Below are 22,370 nucleotides of genomic sequence, written 5' to 3'. Positions count from 1 at the left end.
CCCAAGTTGTGAAACATGAAACTCATGTTGTGGTTTTGAACTATATCTCAAGAAGTTCGTGGGACAAGGATAAGACGGGGGTTCAAATATGGTAGGAAAAGAAGGAGCACAAATCAGGGCAATCTATCCTCAAGCAACCTTTGTCCATGGCTTATTCCTCAGCTTGGGAAAGAGCATAAACAACCCTGCCAAAGTGAATTACAGTGGTACCTTGGTTGTTCAACTTAATCCTTTCCGGGAGTCCGTTCAACTCCTGAAACCATTCAAAAACCAAGGCGTGGCTTCTGATTGGCTGCAGGAGCTTCCTGCATTCAGTCGGAAGCTGCAGAAGCCATGTTGGATGTTCGGCTTCCGAAAAGCGTTTGCAAACTGGAAAACTCACTTCCGGGTTTGTGGCGTTCGGGAGCCAATTTGTTCAGGAGCCAAGCTGTTCGAGTACCAAGGTACCACTGTACTTCTCACTCATTCTGGGATAAGTCAGTGACAGCAGAGATGTTACATCAAGTACCTCAAGATAGCAGCATCTACCTTGTAGGTTCATGAGAAACCCACGGAATTATCGCACTTACAGGGCCTTAGTTTGACTTTGTAAAGACTTTGCAAAGACCTTGATGCTCAAGGAAGCTGCTTCTGTTTCTGTGCCCATAAAAGTGAGATCCTGCTATCAGGATTTTCCTAGAAACTTATATGGTGCTGAAGAAATATCCCCCCCCCCCTTTGGAATCAACATCCTAGACCAACTTCCATTCATTCTTGTAGTATCAAGACAGAAGAAGTACATTTCCCCCCATTTCCCTGAGACTTCAAGGGGGTGGGGGGATGAAATCTTGAAAGAAGAGATGCAATCCAAAGGGAAACTGGAAATTCTCAAAAGCATCAAAATACATACAAATATATATAAATTATCAAAGGAGAACAAAGACATGTTTTATTTTTTTCTTCTACAAAAATCTTCTCCCTAGGCTATAACAATGCATTACTCAGGCACGATCAATATATCTGAGTTTGAGAACCAAAGTACTTTGAAATAAATTAGACTAGTAGGAGAAGAAACAAAGAACAAATTAACATGATTTTAAACACTGCTTAAATTTTTATGAACTTGGACCTTGAAATGTTATGATGAGCTCCCAGGAGCCTGTGCTAATATTTGCCAATAATTAAGAGTTGCACTTTCATGTTCCCTCTGATGTGAAAGGTTGGAAATCAGTGTGTTTGCTATCTTTATGGTCATACTGATATATCTTTAAAATAATTGTTTATTTTCTTAATTATTAATGAAATTCTTTAAACGGCTCTATTAAATTTTATTTGTTGGCTTGTTCCTCCACCTCTTGTTCTTAATATCCTAATGCTTGAATACTCCTACTCCTCGCCCAGCTTTACATTACTTTAGATTATTTAGAAGGAATGGCAAATATAAATAAACCCTGAAACATGCAGCTCTGAGGATTTGCAAGTACCATCCTCTGAAGTATCCTGGGGAACAAACAAACTCCAACAATTTTACCTGCTTAAGGCAGGCAGCACACCCTTAAATAATAGGCCTTTCATGAAAGTGACAAAGGGATTTCTCAAGCATTCTGTGAATATACCCCAATGAGGTATACAGTGGTACCTCAGGTTACATACGCTTCAGGTTACATTTGCTTCAGGTTACACACTCCGCTAACCCAGAAATAGTGCTTCAGGTTAAGAACTTTGCTTCAGGATGAGAACAGAAATTGTGCTCCAGCAGCGCAGCAGCAGCGGGAGGCCCCATTAGCTAAAGTGGTGCTTCAGGTTAAGAACAGTTTCAGGTTAAGAACAGACCTCCGGAATGAATTAAATACTTAACCTGAGGTACCACTGTATTTGGGACTGAATATACAGTATCAGGACTGTTGCTGTTTTAATCATACTCCTGGGCTGCAATCCTGTAGCCACTTTCCCAGGTGCAAAACCCCTTGAACTCAATGGGACTTCCTTCTGATCAGGCATATATAGGGTTGTGCAGTTAGTCCGTCAGAAAGCCCTATCAAAAGAGGTCAACTTACTTCAAAAACCCGAGGGGAAAGCAGCTCTAACTCGCGACCTGACACCACCACCCCAGCAATTTGGAAACCGTGCAGCAACATTGTCAGTTTCAAGATGCCCTCTTTCAAAGGGGGCAGGGGAGGGCTCCCAAGAGCTCACTGCAGTAATTTCAAACATTCCCCGTTGGCTATCTTTGCAGGCTTTTAGCTGTTGGGAGGAGCAGAATTTCTCTAGGCAGCAGGGAAATGTAAAATAAGACTCCTGCCCAATTATTAGAATAAAATTCTAATCCCGTTACTTAGGGGTATGATAATGTTTTTTAAAGACATTGTTATCAGGGCCTCACTTTCATCTGAACTTAATATTTCTAAAACAAGTAAAGAGGCAAAAGATGTCGTGTAAAGAGAGAGGATTTTTGTTCTTCCCGCCACCACTCTTTTGAACTGAAGGGCTGTGGTGATTTCTCTCTCTCTTAAACAGAAAGCTTTGGTGTTCTGACTTGCTCTGCCAGCCTAAAATGTTAACATTTGCCCAGCAGGCAAATGTTCACTCCCTCTTCTCTCTTAAGAGTGTATCTGAGCCACCACTGTCTCAGGTCCATGCAATCCTCTTCGCTCAAGAATGTCTTCAGCACCAATGTCTTCTTGCTGAGTTGCACCATCACAGCACCAGCAAAACTGCTTGCTAAGTTCCTACAATCATATATAGTGGTACCTCGGGTTACATACGCTTCAGTTTACAGACTCTGCTAACCCAGAAATAGTACCTCGGGTTAAGAACTTTGCTTCAGGATGAGAACAGAAATCGTGCGGCGGCAGCGGGAGGCCCCATTAGCTAAAGTGGTACCTCAGGTTAAGAACAGTTTCAGTTTAAGAACGGATCTCCAGAACAAATTAAGTACTTAACCCAAGGTACCACTGTAACCTCGATCCACCTGGGACTCCCCTGCGATCAACCGGTAGATCGCGATTGACCTGTTGGACATGCCTGAGATACACCCTTCTCCATTTCCCACATGGTTCGAACAGGGATAGCTCTACTCTTCATCATCAGAGGCACTGGTGAGCAATGAAGAAGCACAGACCCCCATTAAAACGCCACCAGAATCGGTAATCCTTGTACAGCAATGGTATCGAAACTGACATATTTTTCGCTCCATAAGACGCACCTAAGTTTTTAGAGCAGGAAAACAAGGGGGGGAAAAAATTCTGAACGAAACAGTAGATGTATGATTTTTGTGGTTCATGCTGTGGCCACAGACATGTGATTTGACAGTGAGTTTGGGGTAAAAAGGTAAAGGTAAAGGTACCCCTGCCCATAAAGGTACCCCTACCCGGAGTTTGGGGTAGCACTATGCAAAAATCCATGTGGATCTGTGCTTTGTAACCACGTTTTTGCGCCATTGCAGCCCCACGAAACAGTAGATGCGTGATTTTTTTGGTGCAGGCTGTAGCCATGAACATGCTGTGTGATCTGATGGTGAATTTGGGGTGACCCAATGCAAAAACCCTGAGGATCCATGTGGATCGGTGCTTTGTAACGACGTTTTTGCGCCGTTGCAGCCCCAGGCAACAGTGGGTGCGTGATTTTCTCAATCTATCAAAATACAGCAAATTCAGACAGAAATTTTAATATAGCCACATAGGATCTGTGCGGGTCTGGAGCTAGCTAACCAAGAGTGTTAGTCTAAGGGTTCACCTCATGGGGGAGTGGGAAATAGGAGTGGGTCTGTTTGTCTGTGCTCTGCATAAACTGCTTATCTAGCTAGGCATCTTTAGAATGAACGCTCAACAATAGTTTCTCAGTCACAGGCTTTCGTGGCCAGCCATTGATGTAGAGCCATTCCAGTTTATACCACAAGATATGAACAAGTGCTAATTTAACGTGAAAGATCCAGGTGTCTCCTCTCGAGAAAGCATTTCTGTTCTGAGGATATGGCAGTCTTTAAGGTGCTGCAAAATTCTGCATTGTTTTATGTGTTCTTGCATTTCCTGGCCTTCAGAAGCCACTGTTTTTCCTTCCCCCTTTATTTTCAGGATAACAGTGTCCCAGGTGAAGTGGGCTCTGGTCCACAAAAGTTTATGCCATAATAAATCTGTTACCACAAGACCCTTGTGGGATAACCAGCCTCATATAACCAACATGCTTAAGTGTAATTGATGCATGAATGGGTTATCACCATAGAGTAAGCTGTCCTGCAAGGATGCGGGTGGCGCTGTGGGTTAAACCACAGAGCCTAGGACTTGCCAATCAGAAGGTTGGCGGTTCGAATCCCCGTGACGGGGTGAGCTCCCGTTGCTCGGTCCCTGCTCCTGCCAGTCTAGCAGTTCGAAAGCACGTCAAAATGCAAGTAGATAAATAGGTACCGCCCCACGGGAAGGTAAACAGCGTTTCCGTGCGCTGCTCTGGTTCGCTAGAAGCGGCTTAGTCATGCTGGCCACATGACCCGGAAACTGTACGCCGGCTCCCTTGGCCAATAAAGCGAGATGAGCGCCGCAACCCCAGAGACGGTCACGACTGGACCTAATGGTCAGGGGTCCCTTTACCTTTAAGCTGTCCTGCTAGGATTAGCTCATCTAGGGAGGGACTAGGCAATCAAGACTTTGTTCCCCTCCAGTCTACCAGGGAAGCTTAATGTTCCTATATCAATAATTTATGAATTTTTACCACTGTAACTAAGCCAAGTTCTACAGCCTGTGCAACTATTTCTGAATGCTGTATGGAAAAGCACAGGAACATGACCTTTGGAGAGTTTGTAAGTAAAGCATTTTTAACTTTCTAAATGTGTAGTCTTTTTCTATGTTAGGGTAAGAGGGGAGTTTTGGAAGTCACAATGGCATATTTCAAAGGTCTAACAGTCTGTATTTCCATGGTTTACTTTGCTGCATATTTTCTGATTTTAAATCTTTGCTGGCGTTATCCCACCAAAGCGGACTTGCAGAAAACCTGGATCCTGGCACCCAGGAAGTCTCCTTTCTATATACCTGTTTTTTCCTTGCCACCAACAACCCTTACCTGTTTCTTCTGGGTTCATGCCCATGACTTTTGTCTCACTCCAGACCTGAAGTTTATCTGAGAGAGGGAGAGGGAGAGACAGGGAGAGTGTGTGTATGTGTCAGGAGTCAGTAAGAGACCAAATGGGAGTAAGCCCACAGGAGATGGCCATCAGTGGATAGCTGACATAGCTGGGGTTGTAGGAGCTAGGTCAAGGCTTTGGGATTTGGTGTTGGATGGAGAGACATGCTAACTATAGAGCACCTGAGACATTAAAGGTAAAGGGACCCCTGACCTTAGGTCCAGTCGTGGCCGACTCTGGGGTTGCGGCGCTCATCTCGCTTTATTAGCCAAGGGAGCCGGCATACAGCTTCCGGGTCATGTGGCCAGCATGACTAAGCCTCTTTTGGCAAACCAGAGCAGCGCACGGAAACGCCGTTTACCTTCCCGCCAGAGCAGTACCTCTTTATCTACTTGCACTTTGACGTGCTTTCAAACTTCTAAGTTGGCAGGAGCAGGGACCGAGCAACGGGAGCTCAACCCGTCGCGGGGAGTCGAACCGCCGACCTTCTGATCAGCACGTCCTAGGCTCTGTGGCTTAACCCACAGCGCCACCTTAACCCACAGCGCCACCCCTGAGGCATTACACTTGCGCTAATAATTTTTTTCAGTTTGTGTAGTCTTTTAAATAAACATTAGCCAAGAGGTGAATGAGTTGCTTGACCTACCCATAACCTTAATTTTATGAGTGGATAAAAACGTATGAAAATGATTTGCAAAATCTGTCTAATGACACAGCAGAGAGCACATGTTAATATGGTTTCCTCCAGATATGGTTGTCTGTGATAAACGCTACCAGATTTCCCCACACACCCACCCATCGTATTTTAGGCTACTTACACAAGGAAGACAAATGGGCTCAGCGAAAGGGCATTTCCTTTGGAGGATGCAAACTACAGACCACCCAAGAGCCATGCAGCAGCGATGGTATCAAGCTGAAAAGCTAGCACAGGGCTTTGCTAAGTCTGAGAATGCAGATAGCTGCGATAGGCGCTTTGAATCCATTGTGAAAACAGGCATGAGATAACTTTTTAACATAAATATAAATTTTAAAATAGCCTAGGATGCTAAAAGAGAGTTGTGTGTCCAGCTGGTAGTGAGAAATGAAATAAATAGATTAGCTTAGCATTTCAAGGTCTTTTGACATCCCCTCTTGCCTTAAGAACCTTATAGGCTGACAGTGGCAGTTGCTTCTATAATTGTGGTAAAGGTAAAGGGACCCCTGACCTTAGGTCCAGTCGTGGCCGACCCTGGGGTTGCGGCGCTCATCTCGCTTTATTGGCCGAGGGGGCCGGCGTACAGCTTCCAGGTCATGTGGCCAGCATGACTAAAACACTTCTGGCGAACCAGGAAATGCCATTTACCTTCCCGCTGGAGTAGTACCTATTTATCTACTTGCACTTTGATGTGCTTTCGAACTGCTAGGTTGGCAGGAGCAGGGACCGAGCAACAGGAGCTCACCCCGTCGCGGGGATTCGAACCGCCAACCTTCTGATCGGCAAGTTCTAGGCTCTGTGGTTTAACCCACAGCACCACCCACATCCCTTATAATTGTGGTATGTCGCCACAAATGACGCTTAACAACAGGGTGTGGGTGTTTCTGTGTGGGTGTGGCTTGTCTGTCTGTACGTTCAGACACTTCTTGAGATATCATCACTGGACTTGACATAAAGGGCCCAAGATTTGGGACATAATATTGATTTTGAAAAATGGGAAAAATTGTGGACAAAAACAATTAAATTTACAGCATGTATGTCAATCAAGGAAAATTTAATGAAGATGATGTATAGATGGTATTTGACACCGGCCAAACTTGCTAAAATGTATAGAAATCAAGATAAAGAATGCTGGAAATGTAAGGAGAAAGAGGGGGATTTCTTGTACATGTGGTGGACGTGTAATAAGGTGAAAGCCTATTGGGATATGATATATAATGAATTGAAAAAGGTTTTTAAATATACAGTGGTACTTCGGGTTACATTCGCTTCAGGTTACACACTCCGCTAACCCAGAAATAGTGCTTCAGGTTAAGAACTTTGCTTCAGGATAAGAACAGAAATCGTGCTCTGGCGGCGCGGTGGTAGCAGGAGGCCCCATTAGCTAAAGTGGTGCTTCAGGTTAAGAACAGTTTCAGGTTAAGTACAGACCTCCGGAACGAATTAAGTACTTAACCCGAGGTACCACTGTACCTTTAATAAAAAAAACAGAGGTGTTTTTGTTAGGTATAATTGGAGATGAAAATCCTAAAAAAGATGTTAAATTTGTTTATGTATGCTACAATGGCAGCAAGGATACTTTTGGCCCAGAAATGGAAGCAGCAGGAACTTCCAACATTGGAAGAGCGGCAGACTAAAATGATGGAATATGCAGAATTGGCAAAGCTGATGGGAAGATCCGAAATCAGCGTGACGAACTGTTTGAAATGGACTGGAGTAAATTTACACAATATATGAAAGAATATTGTAAACATTTGAAAACGTTTATAGGTTTGAGTTGAAATACTTTGTAATATTAATATTGGGAGCTGGTTTACATTTAATATAGGGACGCGGGTAGCGCTGTGGGTTAAACCACAGAACCTAGGACTTGCCGATCAAAAGGTTTCCCCGCGATGGGGTGAGCTCCCATTGCTTGGTCTCTGCTCCTGCCAACCTAGCAGTTCGAAAGCACGCCAGTGCAAGTAGATAAATAGGTACCGCTCCGGTGGGAAGGTAAACGGCATTTCCGTGTGCTGCTCTGGTTCGCCTGAAGCAGCTCAGTCATGCTGGCCACATGACCTCGGCCAATAAAGCAAGATGAGCGCCGCAACTCCAGAGTCGGCCACAACTGGACCTAATGGTCAGAGGTCCCTTTACCTTCACCTACATTTAATGAGGTAAATTTTATTAAGAAAAAAAAGAAGGTAAATAAGTGGCTAAAGAAATGCTAAGATGTAAGTGAATATTTATGAAAGCCAGAGAGTGGGATGGGGGGGAGTCGAAGCCCAGTTTGAGCAATGCTTTTGATGATGAGATTATGTAATGGAATGTGATTATGATAAAATGTAAACTTAATAAAAATTATTTAAAAAGGGAAAAAAGAACTTGCATAAGGGTTCCTGAGGGTGGAAGAGCCCGTTTTCATCTATGATGGTGAAGCAAAATGTTCCAAACTGCACCAATTTGGATGCCTCTTGAGATATCATCACCCAGTTTGGTGTGACGGTTCTAAGACTGTGCCAAGGATCTGCAAAGGGCAGCCCAGGGGCTGTTTGGAAGAGGACTTTCAAAATGCCCTGCCTGTGCCTGATAGTCAAACTGAGCAGAATTGAAACCTCCACTCATAAGCTGGTGAGCGCTGGGTGCAAGCCTGGTAGCTGCAGGGGTCTGTTCCACCCATGTTTTACCTACATGTGACCTGCTAGGAATTAAAAAGGGAGTGACCAAGACTGCATAAGTCCAAAGGCAGAAAGATTCCATGACTGGGGCGGGGGATCAGAGAAGAACCAGCTACCACCCCCAAGTTCGGCCTGTGCTAGAATTTGGTCAGTCTCTTACAAACAGTTATGGCTCCAGTGGCAATAATCACATTTCAACATTGGGGTTATGGCCCCGACGGCAGCAGTTTCTTAGAAGTTATGGGCAGAGCCAGGTACTTTCAGCTAGTATCTTATATTTGGGGAGGTGGGGAATGCAACAGCTGCTACTGCTACAGTGGTACCTCTGGTTATGAACTTAATTCATTCCAGAGGTCCGTTCTTAACCTGAAACCATTCTTAACCTGAGGTACCACTTTAGTTAATAGGGCCTCTTGCTGCTGCAGCGCCGCCGGAGCATGATTTCTGTTCTCATCCTGAGGTAAAGTTCTTAACCCGAGGTACTACTTCCGGATTAGCGGAGTCTGTAACCCGAGGTGTTTGTAACCCGAGGTACCACTGTACTAGCAGTTATATCTTAGCTTGTCGCCATAACACTGAAAGATATGATTATTATATAGATAGTTTGTGTTTACTCCATGATTACTACACCCCCCTATTCAATTCAGCATCGAACCCCCGGTAGTATTGGGGGCAGCTTGCCCAGGAGTTCATTTACACCCTTAACATATAGTTGAACCAAGGTGGTGAATCTTGCCTTCAGACCACACCCTGGGATTAGAAAACAATTCAAAGTTTTTGCTCAGTTTTATTCCAAACTCAACACTGTATCCCAGTTTCTACATGCCTACATAGAACAGCACAGGTTGCGGGGGAATCAACCCTGGAATTAGGAAGCCAGAGCTCTTTTGATTGTAAAATATGCTGAGACATTTACAGCACCTGGCGTGGCGGAGATCTAAATTGTGTTGTTGTCCTGTAGGTTCCCCAAGCTGCCTTGAACAGAAGCTCAAAACGCCCCGTCGAAGGTGTCAGCAGCCTAAAGTGCTGAATAGCCCCGAGGACAACGTGTATTATAACCAGTTAAATGTGAGTTCAAAGTGGCAATAAAGCAGTTTTACTGGCTTTGTCTCCAGTTAATAATTTTGTTATTGATACCTGTTCCAACCCCTCCAGTTCCCCCACCCCGCCCCCACCCCCTTGCCCCCACCCCACCCTGACGTTCTTCAGCTCTCGTCTTGAACATGTGCTTATGCTCTTTATCTGTTGCTTTCATGTCAGGATGTCTGCCTTCACGGTGAATAATTGATGTGGTTTATCAAAGACGAGCAAGATGCATGCTTCATCAGGCTCGCTTGAGCCCTTTGATCAAAAAAATTATGCTGTGACTTCTGATATTATCAGCATCTGCTTGCATTCAACACAAAATCACTTTGAATTAAAAATTAACGACTTGCTGCCTTGCTTTGACTGTGTGTTCTTGGCCCTCTCCACAGGGAGCTCTAGAATATCAAGGGAGCAAGAGGAAGCCAAGAAAACTTGGGTAAATAGCTATCTTCTTAGTTCTAAGCAACTGTAAACAGAAGAAGGTCCTTTGTGATATTACAGAAAACGCACAAACTTTCTGGAGAGAATTCTAAAAATAAACAGCCAGACTCAATATAGCAACCTTGGCTATTCTGCTACAGAAGCAAACAGAAAACGGCGTCTAATCTTGTCTGTTAAAACGTGGCAACCATCTCTTGCAAGACTGAGGGCAACCGGGCAGGTTCTTCTTGACGAAATTTCTGCAAAGTTTTGATTTTTCTTTCTTTGTTTTGTAATGGGTTTGATACAAGGAGTGGACTGGGAGTCCTAGAAGCAAATGTCTGCCAACTGTCTGCACTGGCTCAGAATGAGGGGCAGTAAAATGCAGAAGTCCTTCCTGGTCTCTGACATGGACCAGCTGAAGGGAGAAAAGGCAGAAAAGGCAAACAAAGCATTTGTTCCTCAAAAGAGGCGGTCCATGTTCATTCTTGGCTGTGGTCTGCTTTGTTTGCGACTCCTTTTCCCTTACACAGATTCAGTTTCCTTAAAGGGAAAATCATGTGCACTCTCAATTATGAAGCGTCCTGTTCTTGTTTTCCAGTGAATCCCTAGATCAGATAGCCACTGAGTACATCAGTTATAAAGCATGCTAGCAACAACCACCACCTGACCCCTCAAAAGCCATCCCGGATAAAATAACCTTATGATGCTTCTGAACCTCAAATGTGATTCAGACATATCTGCATTTTATATAACTTGCTTGTGTTGGTGTTTTAACATTGTAAACCAGCTTGGGCGCCTTGGTAGAAAGGCAGTATATAAAATAAAGTGTGTTGTGAGGGAATGGATACAGGCAAAGAAAGCTGTGCTTGGTCCCCATTGACATCAATGAAACACAAGTCTTAATTAATTTGCCCCCTTGATTTCACTGCAGCCTAGGTTCAACTGAGTCTGAATCCAACCCAATTTGTTTGTGAACATTCATTTAAGATTTCCTTTAGTATGTTATGATCCTTTGTTGTTTTGTGTGTGTGTTTACAAATAATAGTTTGACAAATTACCACTATTACTACTACTTTTTGTGTATGCTGTCTGGGAACGACATCTTGTCTTATAGAGAATCACGCTAGCAATGCAGTTACCTTCTCCTAGTGCCATATAGGAACAGTTTTTTATCTCAGTGTGCAATTTTTAATAACCGCTCAGGGCAGGACCAAGGGAGCCTTGTTGAACAAGTGGAAAACACTTCCATTCACACAAGGGAGGAGGCCTCCAATTTCTACCAGTGTGTCTCTCACCTAAAGCACCCCATCACACCCCACACTGTTTCAGAGCGTCTCCTGACCTACCCTTGGGGTAGGGAAACAAGGAGCCACAGCAAGGAAGAGGAGGCAGGAAACCTTCCGTGTGTAAAATTCCCCTTGCAGTTCTTAGGATCCATCCAGTTTAAGCAACCCATAAGCAGTGGTGCTTGAAGTGTAGGTGGTTCCCACGAGGCAAGACACAGTGATAACAGCAAGAACGTTTATTGAACTAACAGAACTGGACAACAGGGCCAAAGCAACTGCTTCTATACATTTCTGAAGGCCTGGGCAACGCCCACGCCCAATGCCATTGGCTGTCTAAACTTCCAAGCTGCGAATCATGACTCAGAGTTTAAGGGCCAATGGCAGAGGCCCAAATCCTGAAATGTTCTGTGATTGGATATCGTGTATCGAATCAAAACACAGGGGCTCAGAATCCTTAGTCCAGACTCAAGTTCAGGCAAACACAGACCACTGAATACGTAACAGTGCTATTCCATTACATGAATATCCGTTGACTATGTGCACGACGCCACAGCTTAATTGCTGGGGATTTTTGTCATTGATCAACTATCCACCAGAAGTGGAACATTCTCATTGTGTGAAGCTTCTATGAGTTATTCAGGAAGCATCTTGGTTATTTTAGAAGTATGGCTATCACTTAAAAACAAACAAAGACTGCACTGACTTCGTGTGGCATGGATTTGTAAGAATCATTTGACAGAAACCCAAATCATGGCTTTCCACACTATAGAAACTTTGAAACACCGTAAATCCAAACTGTATTATTGATGAATGATTCATACACAGCTCCTAAGCAGGAAGTAGCATGCTATGTTCCTGGGTTTAAAAGCCTGGAAGAGTCCTAACTCAAAGCCAACACCTTAAATTGATCCCAGTGACTCTAGGGAGCTAGTGCATGTCTACTCTGAAGTAGGCCCCATGGAGTTCAGCCGGACTCATTCCCAGGTTAATGTGCATATGATTGCAGCCGGGGTGTATTATTCTTTGAGGCTCTGCCCAGAGAAGCCAAATACTTCACCTAGGGTTGCCATATTTCAAAAAGTGAAAATCAACAAAAGTTGTCGAGCTTTATTTGCAAAATCTCAACGGAAAAATGAGTTTTTGAGCTATTTTTAATGAAATTCGCCAAAATCTACACTTCTGACATGGGCTGCCATACATCCAGATTTTCCCGGACATTTCAGCGATTTCCGCCCAGACACTGTTTATGAGGGCCAAATACCAGCTATGTCCAGAAAATTCATGGCAACCCTAACTTCACCAGCCAACAGCCAGTCATCAAGCACAAGATTGTTTTTGTTCTACCACCCATACAAAAGCACATTTTGTACCCAGTAAACATAAACTTCTAAAAAAAAATGTGGTGAGCCATTCAGATTGGTTTGTGTTTCCTTCTTTTTCCTCAGGCAAATAAAAGTGCTTGATTGGGAGGATGAGTATTACAAATCATTGTCAGCCGCAGATTCCATCACAGAGGAGGAAAACACATTCCAAGCTCTTCCTTCTTCCAGAGGAGTCTCCTTTCAGAGCTGAACTTTTACCACTTAACTCTTTTGGTACAATGCTGGTAAGAAACTTAACATATGCTTCTCATTTCTGGTTCACATGTGTGCATGTGGTATGCACATTGCCGATCAGAAGGTTGGCGATTCGAATCCCCGCGACGGGGTGAGCTCCCGTTGTTTGGTCCCTGCTCCTGCCAACCTAGCAGTTCAAAAGCACGTCAAAGTGCAAGTAGATAAATAGGTACCGCTCCGGCGGGAAGGTAAATGGCGTTTCTGTGCGCTGCTCTGGTTCGCCAGAAGCGGCTTAGTCATGCTGGCCACATGACCCAGAAGCTGTACACCGGCCCCCTCGGCCAATAAAGCGAGATGAGCGCCGCAACCCCAGAATCAGCCACGACTGGACCTAATGGTCAGGGGTCCTTTTACTTTTACCTTTTTACATAATACTTTAAATACATATTTTGAGAGCACCTTGACGTACGCTATTTGACAACATAGGCAGAACAGGAAGAGATTCAACAAATGCTGGTGTCTACCATGGTTCTGTATCCTGCATACACACTATACATTTAAAGCACAATTTTATTTTATTCCGCCCGCCCACCCCCCCCCCGCTCTATAATCAATTTTATTAAGTTTTCAAAAGTTTAACATATAATCTTCAATACATCATAAATTAATCTTTTTTTCCACTTCCCATCTCATTTTCCACTGTGTTTTTATTTATCCCCCTCTGCTGCACACTACCTTTGATTTCTTATCCAATAATAATAATAATAATAATAATAAATAAATAAATTTTTATTTATATCCCGCCCTCCCCAGCTGAAGCCGGGCTCAGGGCGGCTAACAACACTAAAACAGTGCAACATTATAAAAACATTATAAAATTTAATTAAAATCAAAATTGATGGCAACCATAAACTAAAGTTTTGTAAAGATTGCCAAAGGAGGGAGTCAAGCTGCGCCCTGACCAAAGGCCTGGTGGAACAGCTCTGTCTTGCAGGCCCTGCGGAAAGATGTCAAGTCCTGCAGGGCCTTAGTCTCTTGTGACAGAGCGTTCCACCAGGTTGGAGCCGCAGCCGAAAAAGCCCTGGCTCTAGTTGAGGCCAGCCTAACCTCTCTGGCCTGGGACCTTCAAGGTGTTTTCATTTGAAGACCGTAAGTTCCTCTGTGGGGCATACCAGGAGAGGCGGTCCCATAGGTACAGTACTGTATTCTCTAAATCCTTTGGTTGCTCATAATTCAAATCCTTCTCGCGAGTTCATCATACAGTGGTACCTCTGGTTACATGCTTAATTCGTTCTGGAGGTCCGTTCTTAACCTGAAAGTGTTCTTAACCTGAAGCACCACTTTAGCTAATGGGGCCTTCCACTGCCGCCGTGCCGCCACTGCGCAATTTCTGCTCTCATCCTGAAGCAATGTTCTTAACCCGAGGTACTATTTCTGGGTTAGCGGAGTCTGTAACCTGAAGCGTATGTAACCTGAATCGTCTGTAACCCGAGGTACCACTGTACTGTAATATTTCCTTAAATATTCCGAAAAGGGCTTTTATTCTTCCACAAAACAATCATCATTAGGTTTTCTTATTTTGGCTCTTAACTTTGCAAGTTCATCATACAGTGGTACCTTGGTTCTCGAACTTAATCCATTCCGGAAGTCCGTTTGACTCCCAAAACCGTTTGGAAACCAAGGCACGACTTCTGATTGGCTACAGGAGCTTCCTACACTTAAGAGGAAGCCACATCAGACATTCAGCTTCCAAAAAACATTCGCAAACCGGGACACTTACTTCCGGGTTTGCAGTGGTCAGGAACCAATTTGTTTGTCAACCAAGCCGTTTGAGAACCAAGGCACCACTGTAATCCATTGCCTTGCTTATCTATTCTTCTTTGGTGGGAACTTCTTCTTCCTTCCATTTAAAGCACAATTTTACCCCAAAAAGAGTCTTGTAAACAGTAGCATAGGCCTCCACAAAGCTACAACTCCCAACACACTTAACAAACTCCAGTTCCCAGGATTCTTAATGTAGGGGGATGACTTGCTTTAAATATATGGTATGTATGCAGCCCAAGAGAAGGCAAGAAAAGGTAAATGAAAACATCAAAGTGGCAGCCTTGTCTCAAAGTGATGGCTTGTTTCTATAACAGAATATCTTGCTAACCATAATGGAATGGAGGGGTCATAGCCTAGTGGTAGAGCAACTGCCTTGCAAGCAAAAGGTGGCAAGTTCACTCCCCCCAACACAGGGGTCCCCAAACTAAGGCCCGCGGGCCGGATAAGGTCCGAGGGACTCATTTATCCGGCCCACAGCGACTGCCACTGCCCACTCTTACCGGTGCTGCGCTGCGCGGCTGCCCACTTCCAGGTCAGAGGAGCACCGGAAATAGCTTTTGCGCATGCGCAAGCGTTATTTCCTTTGCACATCCAGGTCGGAGGAGGCCTGTGCACATGCGCACAAGCTATTTCTGGTGCTCCTTCGACCCGAAAGTGTGCCGGAAATAGCATGTGTGCACGTGTATGGACACATGCTCCCCTGCCCTCTGGCCTGCCACGCGATCGGCGCTGGAGACACCGGCCCGAGGCGCGGTAAGTTTGCTGCCCCCTGCCCCAGCATCTTCAGGTACGGTTTGAAGAGACACCTGCCTAAAACCTCGGTGAGCCACTGCAAGTAATGAGCTGGATGGACCAAGGGCCTGACTCTGTATGGAGCAGCTTCCTCTGTTCCTGTGCATGGCACGAGTTAGGGTGACTCTTGCAGCTTTTGCCTCGTAAACAAAACATGACACAGCACTGGAGGAGGTATTCTAAGACACAGCCGAACTCTGAAAACTGGAGTAGATTCATAAGGCGAGGAATAATTAGCACAGTGGAGGAATCTAGTATAGCCTGCGTTCAAAATGCTGAATGCATGCTTTTTGACGTTATCTTGTCAAACGGTATTTTGTGATAGAACATGTGGCTCTTGTTTCCCCAGAGGAGAAACACGCACACATTTTCAAAAAGCTTAAGCGGTAGAACAGTTAAGAGCCTATTACTGAATCGCTTGATTTAGCATTTTATGATGCAAAGTTGGAAATCATTAGATCGGAGCCAAGACTTTGCAGCACCTCGGGAAAATAAATTATATGGTCTGTTGTTGGGTGCCATTCATGTGGACTCTCAGATCGCTATGTGTCGCCTTTCAGCCAAACTGTGCAACGGGCAGTGGTGTGCATTGCCTTGTTCTCCTGACCCCTTGGTATGGGGGAAACAGTGGGCAGCTAAAATGGACAGGAGCCCACTACGGGTTCCTGATTTTAGCCCTGATAGGCAGTTCCTGATGGTGGGCTAGGAAAATAAGGATGGTATGCTTTCATTGATTTAATGGGAAGGCACCAGCTTTAATGAGTGATGGGAAAATTGAATTGGTGGGGCTGTGTTAAGGCCTACCTAGACTCCCTTGCACCCTTGGCAAGGAGCTGTATTCAGGCCTCCAAAGCCAGGAGAGACCATGGACCAGAAAACTCCAAACGTTTGCTTTCCGTCTCCTTTCACACTTCAGCCACTGCCATCAGGGTCAGGTCTGCTCGGCTCGGCTCGGCCTCCCCTCATCCACTTCCTCCTCCAGCATTCTGTCTGTCTGTCTGCCTTCCTGCCTACCTCTCTCCTTCACATAGCTGTCAACTTACAGATTTGAAAATAAGGGACCAGCAGCCAAAATAAGGGATTTTCCGGGCACAGGTATGTTCAACTTCTGAGCCCCTCCGAGCCAAAGGCAGAAAGCCCAGCCAGCAGCCAAACGAAGCCTCAAGCGGTGGTTCCCACAGTGCAGCAACCCAGCAAAGGGGATGCAGCAAGGAAAACCACCGTCATCTCTCTGCTGGGAAGCACTGAGCAAAGGCGAGTCCCCAGGCAATGCAGCCGATTTGATTGGCACAAGGCATGCAAGCTCCACCCCCCAGTCGTTCTTAGACTCCTTATTGGGTGAGCAACGCATCCAAGCAACACAGGTGGAGCCTCCCTCCTCCCTGGCCGGCAGGGAGGGAGGGAAGGAGAGGAGCTGCTTCCTTTGAAACCCGGGAAATTTAAGGGACATCATCAATAAGGGACAGCAGCGGGACACGGCGCTGGGATAAGGGAGTTTCCCGCCAAATAAGGGACGGTTGACAACTATGCTCCTTCCACATGCTGTCTTCCCTTCCTCCTCCTCCTCCTGCAAGTCAAGAAGCAAAGCTACAGGGAACGAGGTGGAGGGCCTTCTTGGTAGTGGCGCCCACCCTGTGGAATGCCCTCCCATCAGATGTCAAGGAAATAAACAACTATCTGACTTTTAGAAGACATCTGAAGTCAGCCCTGTTCAGGGAAGTTTTTAATGTGTGACATTTTAATGTATTTTTAATCTTTGTTGGAAGCTGCCCAGAATGGCTGGGGAAACCCAGCCAGATGGGCGGGGGTACAATTATTATTATTATTATTATTATTATTATTATTATTATTATTATTATGTCGCACATCCACATTGCAGCAGCTGGTAGTGGTAGCAGCTCCTCTTCCTCCTCCTCTCCACAGCCAGTGAGTTACCTTTATCCATGGGGAGGGGCTGAAACTCTGCATTTGAGGACCCCCTCCCCCTGAAAAGGGGTGCCTTGCTCCATGGCAGCAGAGGACAGAGCTCAACTGCTTCTCTCTCAGGGGCAGCGCCGCAGAGGTTGGCTGGCTGCCTCTCACTTGGGGGCAGTGCTGCTGCCGCCTGCTAACTTTGTGGATGCCCGGCCCCTGGCATTATATTCTTGTGGGTGTCCAAGCACCCACGGTACCCTAGAGTTGGCTCCTATTGCCTATACCAGGGGTAGGCAACCTAAGGCCCGGGGGCCAGATGCGGCCCAATTGCCTTCTCAATCTGGCCCTCGGATGGTCCAGGAATCAGTGTGTTTTTACATGAGTAGAATGTGTCCTTTTATTTAAAATGCATCTCTGGATTATTTGTGGGGCCTGCCTGGTGTTTTTACATGAGTAGAATGTGTGCTTTTATTTAAAATGCATCTCTGGGTTATTTGTGGGGCATAGGAATTCGTTCATTATTTTTTTTCAAAATATGGTCCGGCCTCCCACATGGTCTGAGGGACGGTGGACCGGCCTACAGCTGAAAAAGGTTGCTGACCCCTGGCCTATACAATGTATGCTTTCTGTTTAGAGTCACTGGCAGCACCCAGTATGGACTAGTGACATGAATTGTCCTGTACACTAGAGGAATTCCATTTCCATTTGGTTCACTGGTATCAAGGTGAAACCTGCTTGATGCAATTCAGTTAAAGGTGGTTTGCTGTCTTCCTGCTTTTGACTGGGAGACTGGATCAAATTTTCCTGAAAGCCACACTTTGTGGAAGTTAAAGGGTGGAGGCACTGAATGTAATTTTGTACTACTATTAATTGCTGGCAAACAGCTAGAGAAAAGCAGCCTCAGAGGCGTTTTGATCCCTGTGGTTGGGACTGGCACTGCAAATGCCGACTGCCAATTCCTTATCATTCCTTCTCAGCCTATCGTTTGCAAATAAATGGATTGTTTTCCCCAAAGACCCTGTGAAGAGGAGCACCGCTCTGGTCTTCCACCACTCAGGAAAGGGACAGAGAAATATTTAAGTACAAGGGCTTTTTATTTTATTTCTCACCTCCCAAATCTCTTTACTGGATACTTGTCAAACCAAGTTTCACAATACATTATATTACTTTGGTTACAGAAAAGAAACTTACTTTGGTTAAAGAAAGGAAAAACAAAGGGGGGAAGGCAATGCGTTTCTGTCAAGAAAGTAGTTACTGGTAAACTGTTTTAAGTACAAGTTTGCAAGTAAAAATCTCCAAGCACCCGGCTGGTCCTGTTTAGCAGAAATGTCAGAACTGTGCAACTGTCAAGACCAGGGGACAAGTCAAGGATTGGTATTGAGGGAATTGAGCCAGAAATTCAGAACCAGTTAACAAGGAAGGAGACACTATCATTACCCAGACAAAGCTCTGAACATGAAGTCTTTATAGCCCTTCCTGTTCAGGAGAGCCAATAACCAGCCCGGGTAGGTAAAGTCACTCCAATACTTGGTAGTCAGATGGACATGGAGAAATGCCACCTAGATCCTATAATAATAATGTTATTACTTATACCCTGCGAATCTGGCTGGGTTTCCCCAGCCACTCTGGGCAGCTCACAACAGAATTAATGATAATAATGATGATGATGATAATAAACCAATAAAACATCAGACATTAAAAACTTCCCTAAACAGGGCAGCCTTCAGGTGTCTTCTAAAAGTCAGATACAGTGGTACCTCGGGTTAAGTACTTAATTCGTTCCGGAGGTCTGTTCTTAACCTGAAACTGTTCTTAACCTGAAGCACCACTTTAGCTAATGGGGCCTCCTGCTGCCGCAGACCCACTTTACCTGCCCCACAGGTGGGTGTGGCATGGGGAGAACAACATCACAGGCCAAACTGGGACCCTTGAAAGCCTGGCTGAGCCTGTGCCTGGAGGTTCCCCGTCGCTGTTCAATCTGCATCAGAAGCAGATTGCAGTAAAAGTCCAATTGCTAAAAGTGAAGCATTCTTAAGCCGGTCACTTTGAAGGTGATCCGGAAACTACAACTAATCCAGAATGCAGCAGCTAGACTGGTGATTGGGAGCGGCCGCCGAGACCATTTAACACCAGTCTTGAAAGGCCTACATTGGCTCCCAGTATGTTTCCGAGCACAATTCAAAGTGTTGGCGCTGACCTGTAAAGCCCTAAACGGCCTCGGTCCAGTATATCTGAAGGAGCGTCTCTACATCCATCGTTCTGCCCGGACACTGAGGTCCAGCGCCGAGGGCCTTCTGGCGGTTCCCTCACTGCAAGAAGCCAAGCTACAGGGAACCAGGCAGAGGGCCTTCTCGGTAGTGGCACCCGCCCTGCGGAACGCCCTCCCACCAGATGTCAAAGAGAACAACTACCAGACTTTTAGAAGACATCTGAAGGCAGACCTGTTTAGGGAAGCTTTTAATGTTTGATGTATTATAGTATTTTAATGTGGTTTTTTGGGGAAGCTGCCCAGAGTGGCTGGGGAAGCCCAGCCAGATGGGCGGGGTATAAATAATAAATTATTATTATTATTATTATTATTATTATTATTATTATTATTATTCCATTACGAGCTCCTTGTAATACAGGAATGCATCAATCTGAAACGTGTGAAACCCACTTGCAATTAGTTTTCCTCAAGGAGAGCTAGGAAAACATTCTATGCACCTCCTCAGAGATGCTGTATTAGGGTCGCCACTGTGGTCACTGGTAAGTACAAGAAACTCACCCTTATTAAAGTAACATTAAGTACTCCTTTTTATCGACTGATCCTCTGGCTTAATGATTAGAACTTACTGATGTTTTAATAATAACCTTTGCGCGCTTTCTCCCATTTTACTTGGTTGTAAATCGTTGCACAAGAAGAAGAAGAAGAAAAAGGGGCTGTAGAAACTAACTTAGCATAAACATTTTGCAGAGGACTTTAAAGGCTAGAAGGAAGAGCAGGATTCGGTTGTGCTGCATGCTAACTTCCCACCCTTCCCAGATAAAAGGGAGCCTTGAGTGTGAACATCAAAGAATTGTTAATGACCAGAAATACCATTAGGGTTAGCATCCCTTTTGTTTCAAGCCTCTCACACCTGCAGCGCATCAGACACTGCCTTTGTTGGTCCATCTGAATTACCTCTATTAGCATTTATAGAAAAGTCATTGGCAAAACCACTAATATCGCTCCTGGCCTCCTCTGGGCCTCCCCCCAATTTTAAGTCTGATATTAGTTCTCTGTGGGTTTCCTTTATGATACAGAATCTGCCAAAGGAAAAGCCAATAGCCCAGGATTCTGCTGATTGCAAATGAGCTCGGCTGTGAAAGGAGAAGGATAGCTTTTGTTACTGAAAAGTAATATCGGCAACTGTACGAGAAGCACACATAAGAAGCTCACACATTAGTGAGAGCAAAACCAGAGCGTGAAATTCAGATTAGGCTACCACAGGCTATCAGAAGGAGCTGTTGCGGTGGGGAGCGAGGAAAGAGAGAGGCAGGAACAGTATTGGGGGAACTTGGCACTGGCTGAAGGTGTAACCTGTTCCATTTGGCCCATGAAAAGCAGTTTAGCAGATGGCGCGACCAGCTGTCCTTTTCAGCCATTTAATAAACTCTTTGGTGGTAGCAGTTTGGGAAGTAGGGGGCAGAGAGGTTTTAGGCTAGAGGGGAGAGGGAGGGAGGGGGGAAATCAAGAAATCTGTCCCAGTTGTCTTTGCCAAGTATTAAAGTCAACCTTTAACAAAAAAAATTAAAAAATAAAGAATTGCAAAAGGGAGAAAGAATCTAATGGAGGATGTTGCCCTGCTTATCAATGTTCCGCACCCCCAACTCCAAATGTCTATTTTCCACTGATAAATAAAGGCCCAGTATGCCAGTGTACGAAAACACTTATTACACTGTTATCTTTATATGTCATTTCAATTTCAGCCTTTGCAAAGGAGGTGTCTAATTAGAAATCTTAAATGAACTGTGGAATGAAAAATTGAGCTGGTAGCTAAGGCATGAGCATGTGACAAAATAATAGTCAAAAAATGACCTATTTTTATCCATAAGACCGAACTTCCTTTAAGGTTCAGGCAACCAACTGAGAAAAATGGATCCTACAATGAACTCATGGGACTCAGTCATCTGAAACGCCGCTGACCTTGCCTTTCTGAGCATGCAGATGCTACTGAGAGTTTTCATGCATGACCTCTTTACTTCCAGTGATGACACTAGTGAGATAGCCTTCCATATGTTTTTTCATCAATAACATTTCAGGGAGGTTCTGTGTGTCTTTTTTTTTCTTCCTTTTTTAATTAATATTCTTAATGCAACAGTTTAAGTGGCAAGTCTCAATTATGTGAGAGATGTTTTATTTAAAAAGCATGTCTGGTGTCTTTGAAGGGAACGGTTCTTTTTGCACATTTACATGCTCCCCAGCTGAGCGGCCACCCCTTTCATTTGACAAGGGCTTTGTTCTGCCTACAGGCCTATTACAAGCCCTAGATTGTTTGCCCTTAATAAACTGCAGCAGGAAGGCAGCTAAACTCCTTTTCAAGTTAGGGGTGCAGTGCAGCACATATTCCTCCCCCCTCAATATTTGCCGAGCGCCTAACAGTTAAACTTGCTACAGAAGCAAACTTGCAAGTCTCGTTTGCCCAGCTCCCCGACCACTTCTGAAGCAATCCAGGAACTACGTTGGTTACTCCGCATTAGTCTAGGCTAGTAAAAGCAACGATTGCTGCAACGGTTTGCGTCATGTGCTACAACGTGAAGCGGTATTTTTAAGGCTGGGCGCATGAACTCGTCCATCATCAGACTGTTTCCTTCCAGATTAAAATTGAGGGCTTTAATCGGATTGTAAATGGTGCTGTTACCTCACAGCCAGGAGAATCAGAACATAAAGAAAAGGCTGCTTGATCAGGCTAAAATGGTAAAGGGACCCCTGGCCATTAGGTCCAGTCGTGACCGACTCTGGGGTTCTGGTGCTCATCTCGATTTATTGGCCGAGGGAGCCAGTGTACAGCTTCCGGGTCA

At 44.9% G+C, this 22,370-nt stretch overlaps 1 protein-coding gene across 1 annotated transcript in view; it reads left to right on the top strand.

Moving 5' to 3' along the window:
• MYO3B (myosin IIIB) overlaps nt 1-22,370 on the top strand; it is a 309,308-nt gene that overhangs the window by 277,582 nt on the left and 9,356 nt on the right. Inside the window, exons 34-36 of the mRNA XM_081847505.1 lie at nt 9,408-9,514; nt 9,922-9,968; nt 12,687-12,847. Of these exons, the coding sequence (XP_081703631.1) occupies nt 9,408-9,514; nt 9,922-9,968; nt 12,687-12,813 (281 nt within the window). The 3' untranslated portion in view covers nt 12,814-12,847. The remainder of the gene's footprint in view (nt 1-9,407; nt 9,515-9,921; nt 9,969-12,686; nt 12,848-22,370) is intronic.

This window comes from Podarcis erhardii (assembly GCF_964252035.2).
Source record: "Podarcis erhardii genome assembly, chromosome: 1".
Lineage (NCBI taxonomy): Eukaryota > Metazoa > Chordata > Lepidosauria > Squamata > Lacertidae > Podarcis > Podarcis erhardii.
This window is presented reverse-complemented; position numbering and strand designations above follow the sequence as displayed.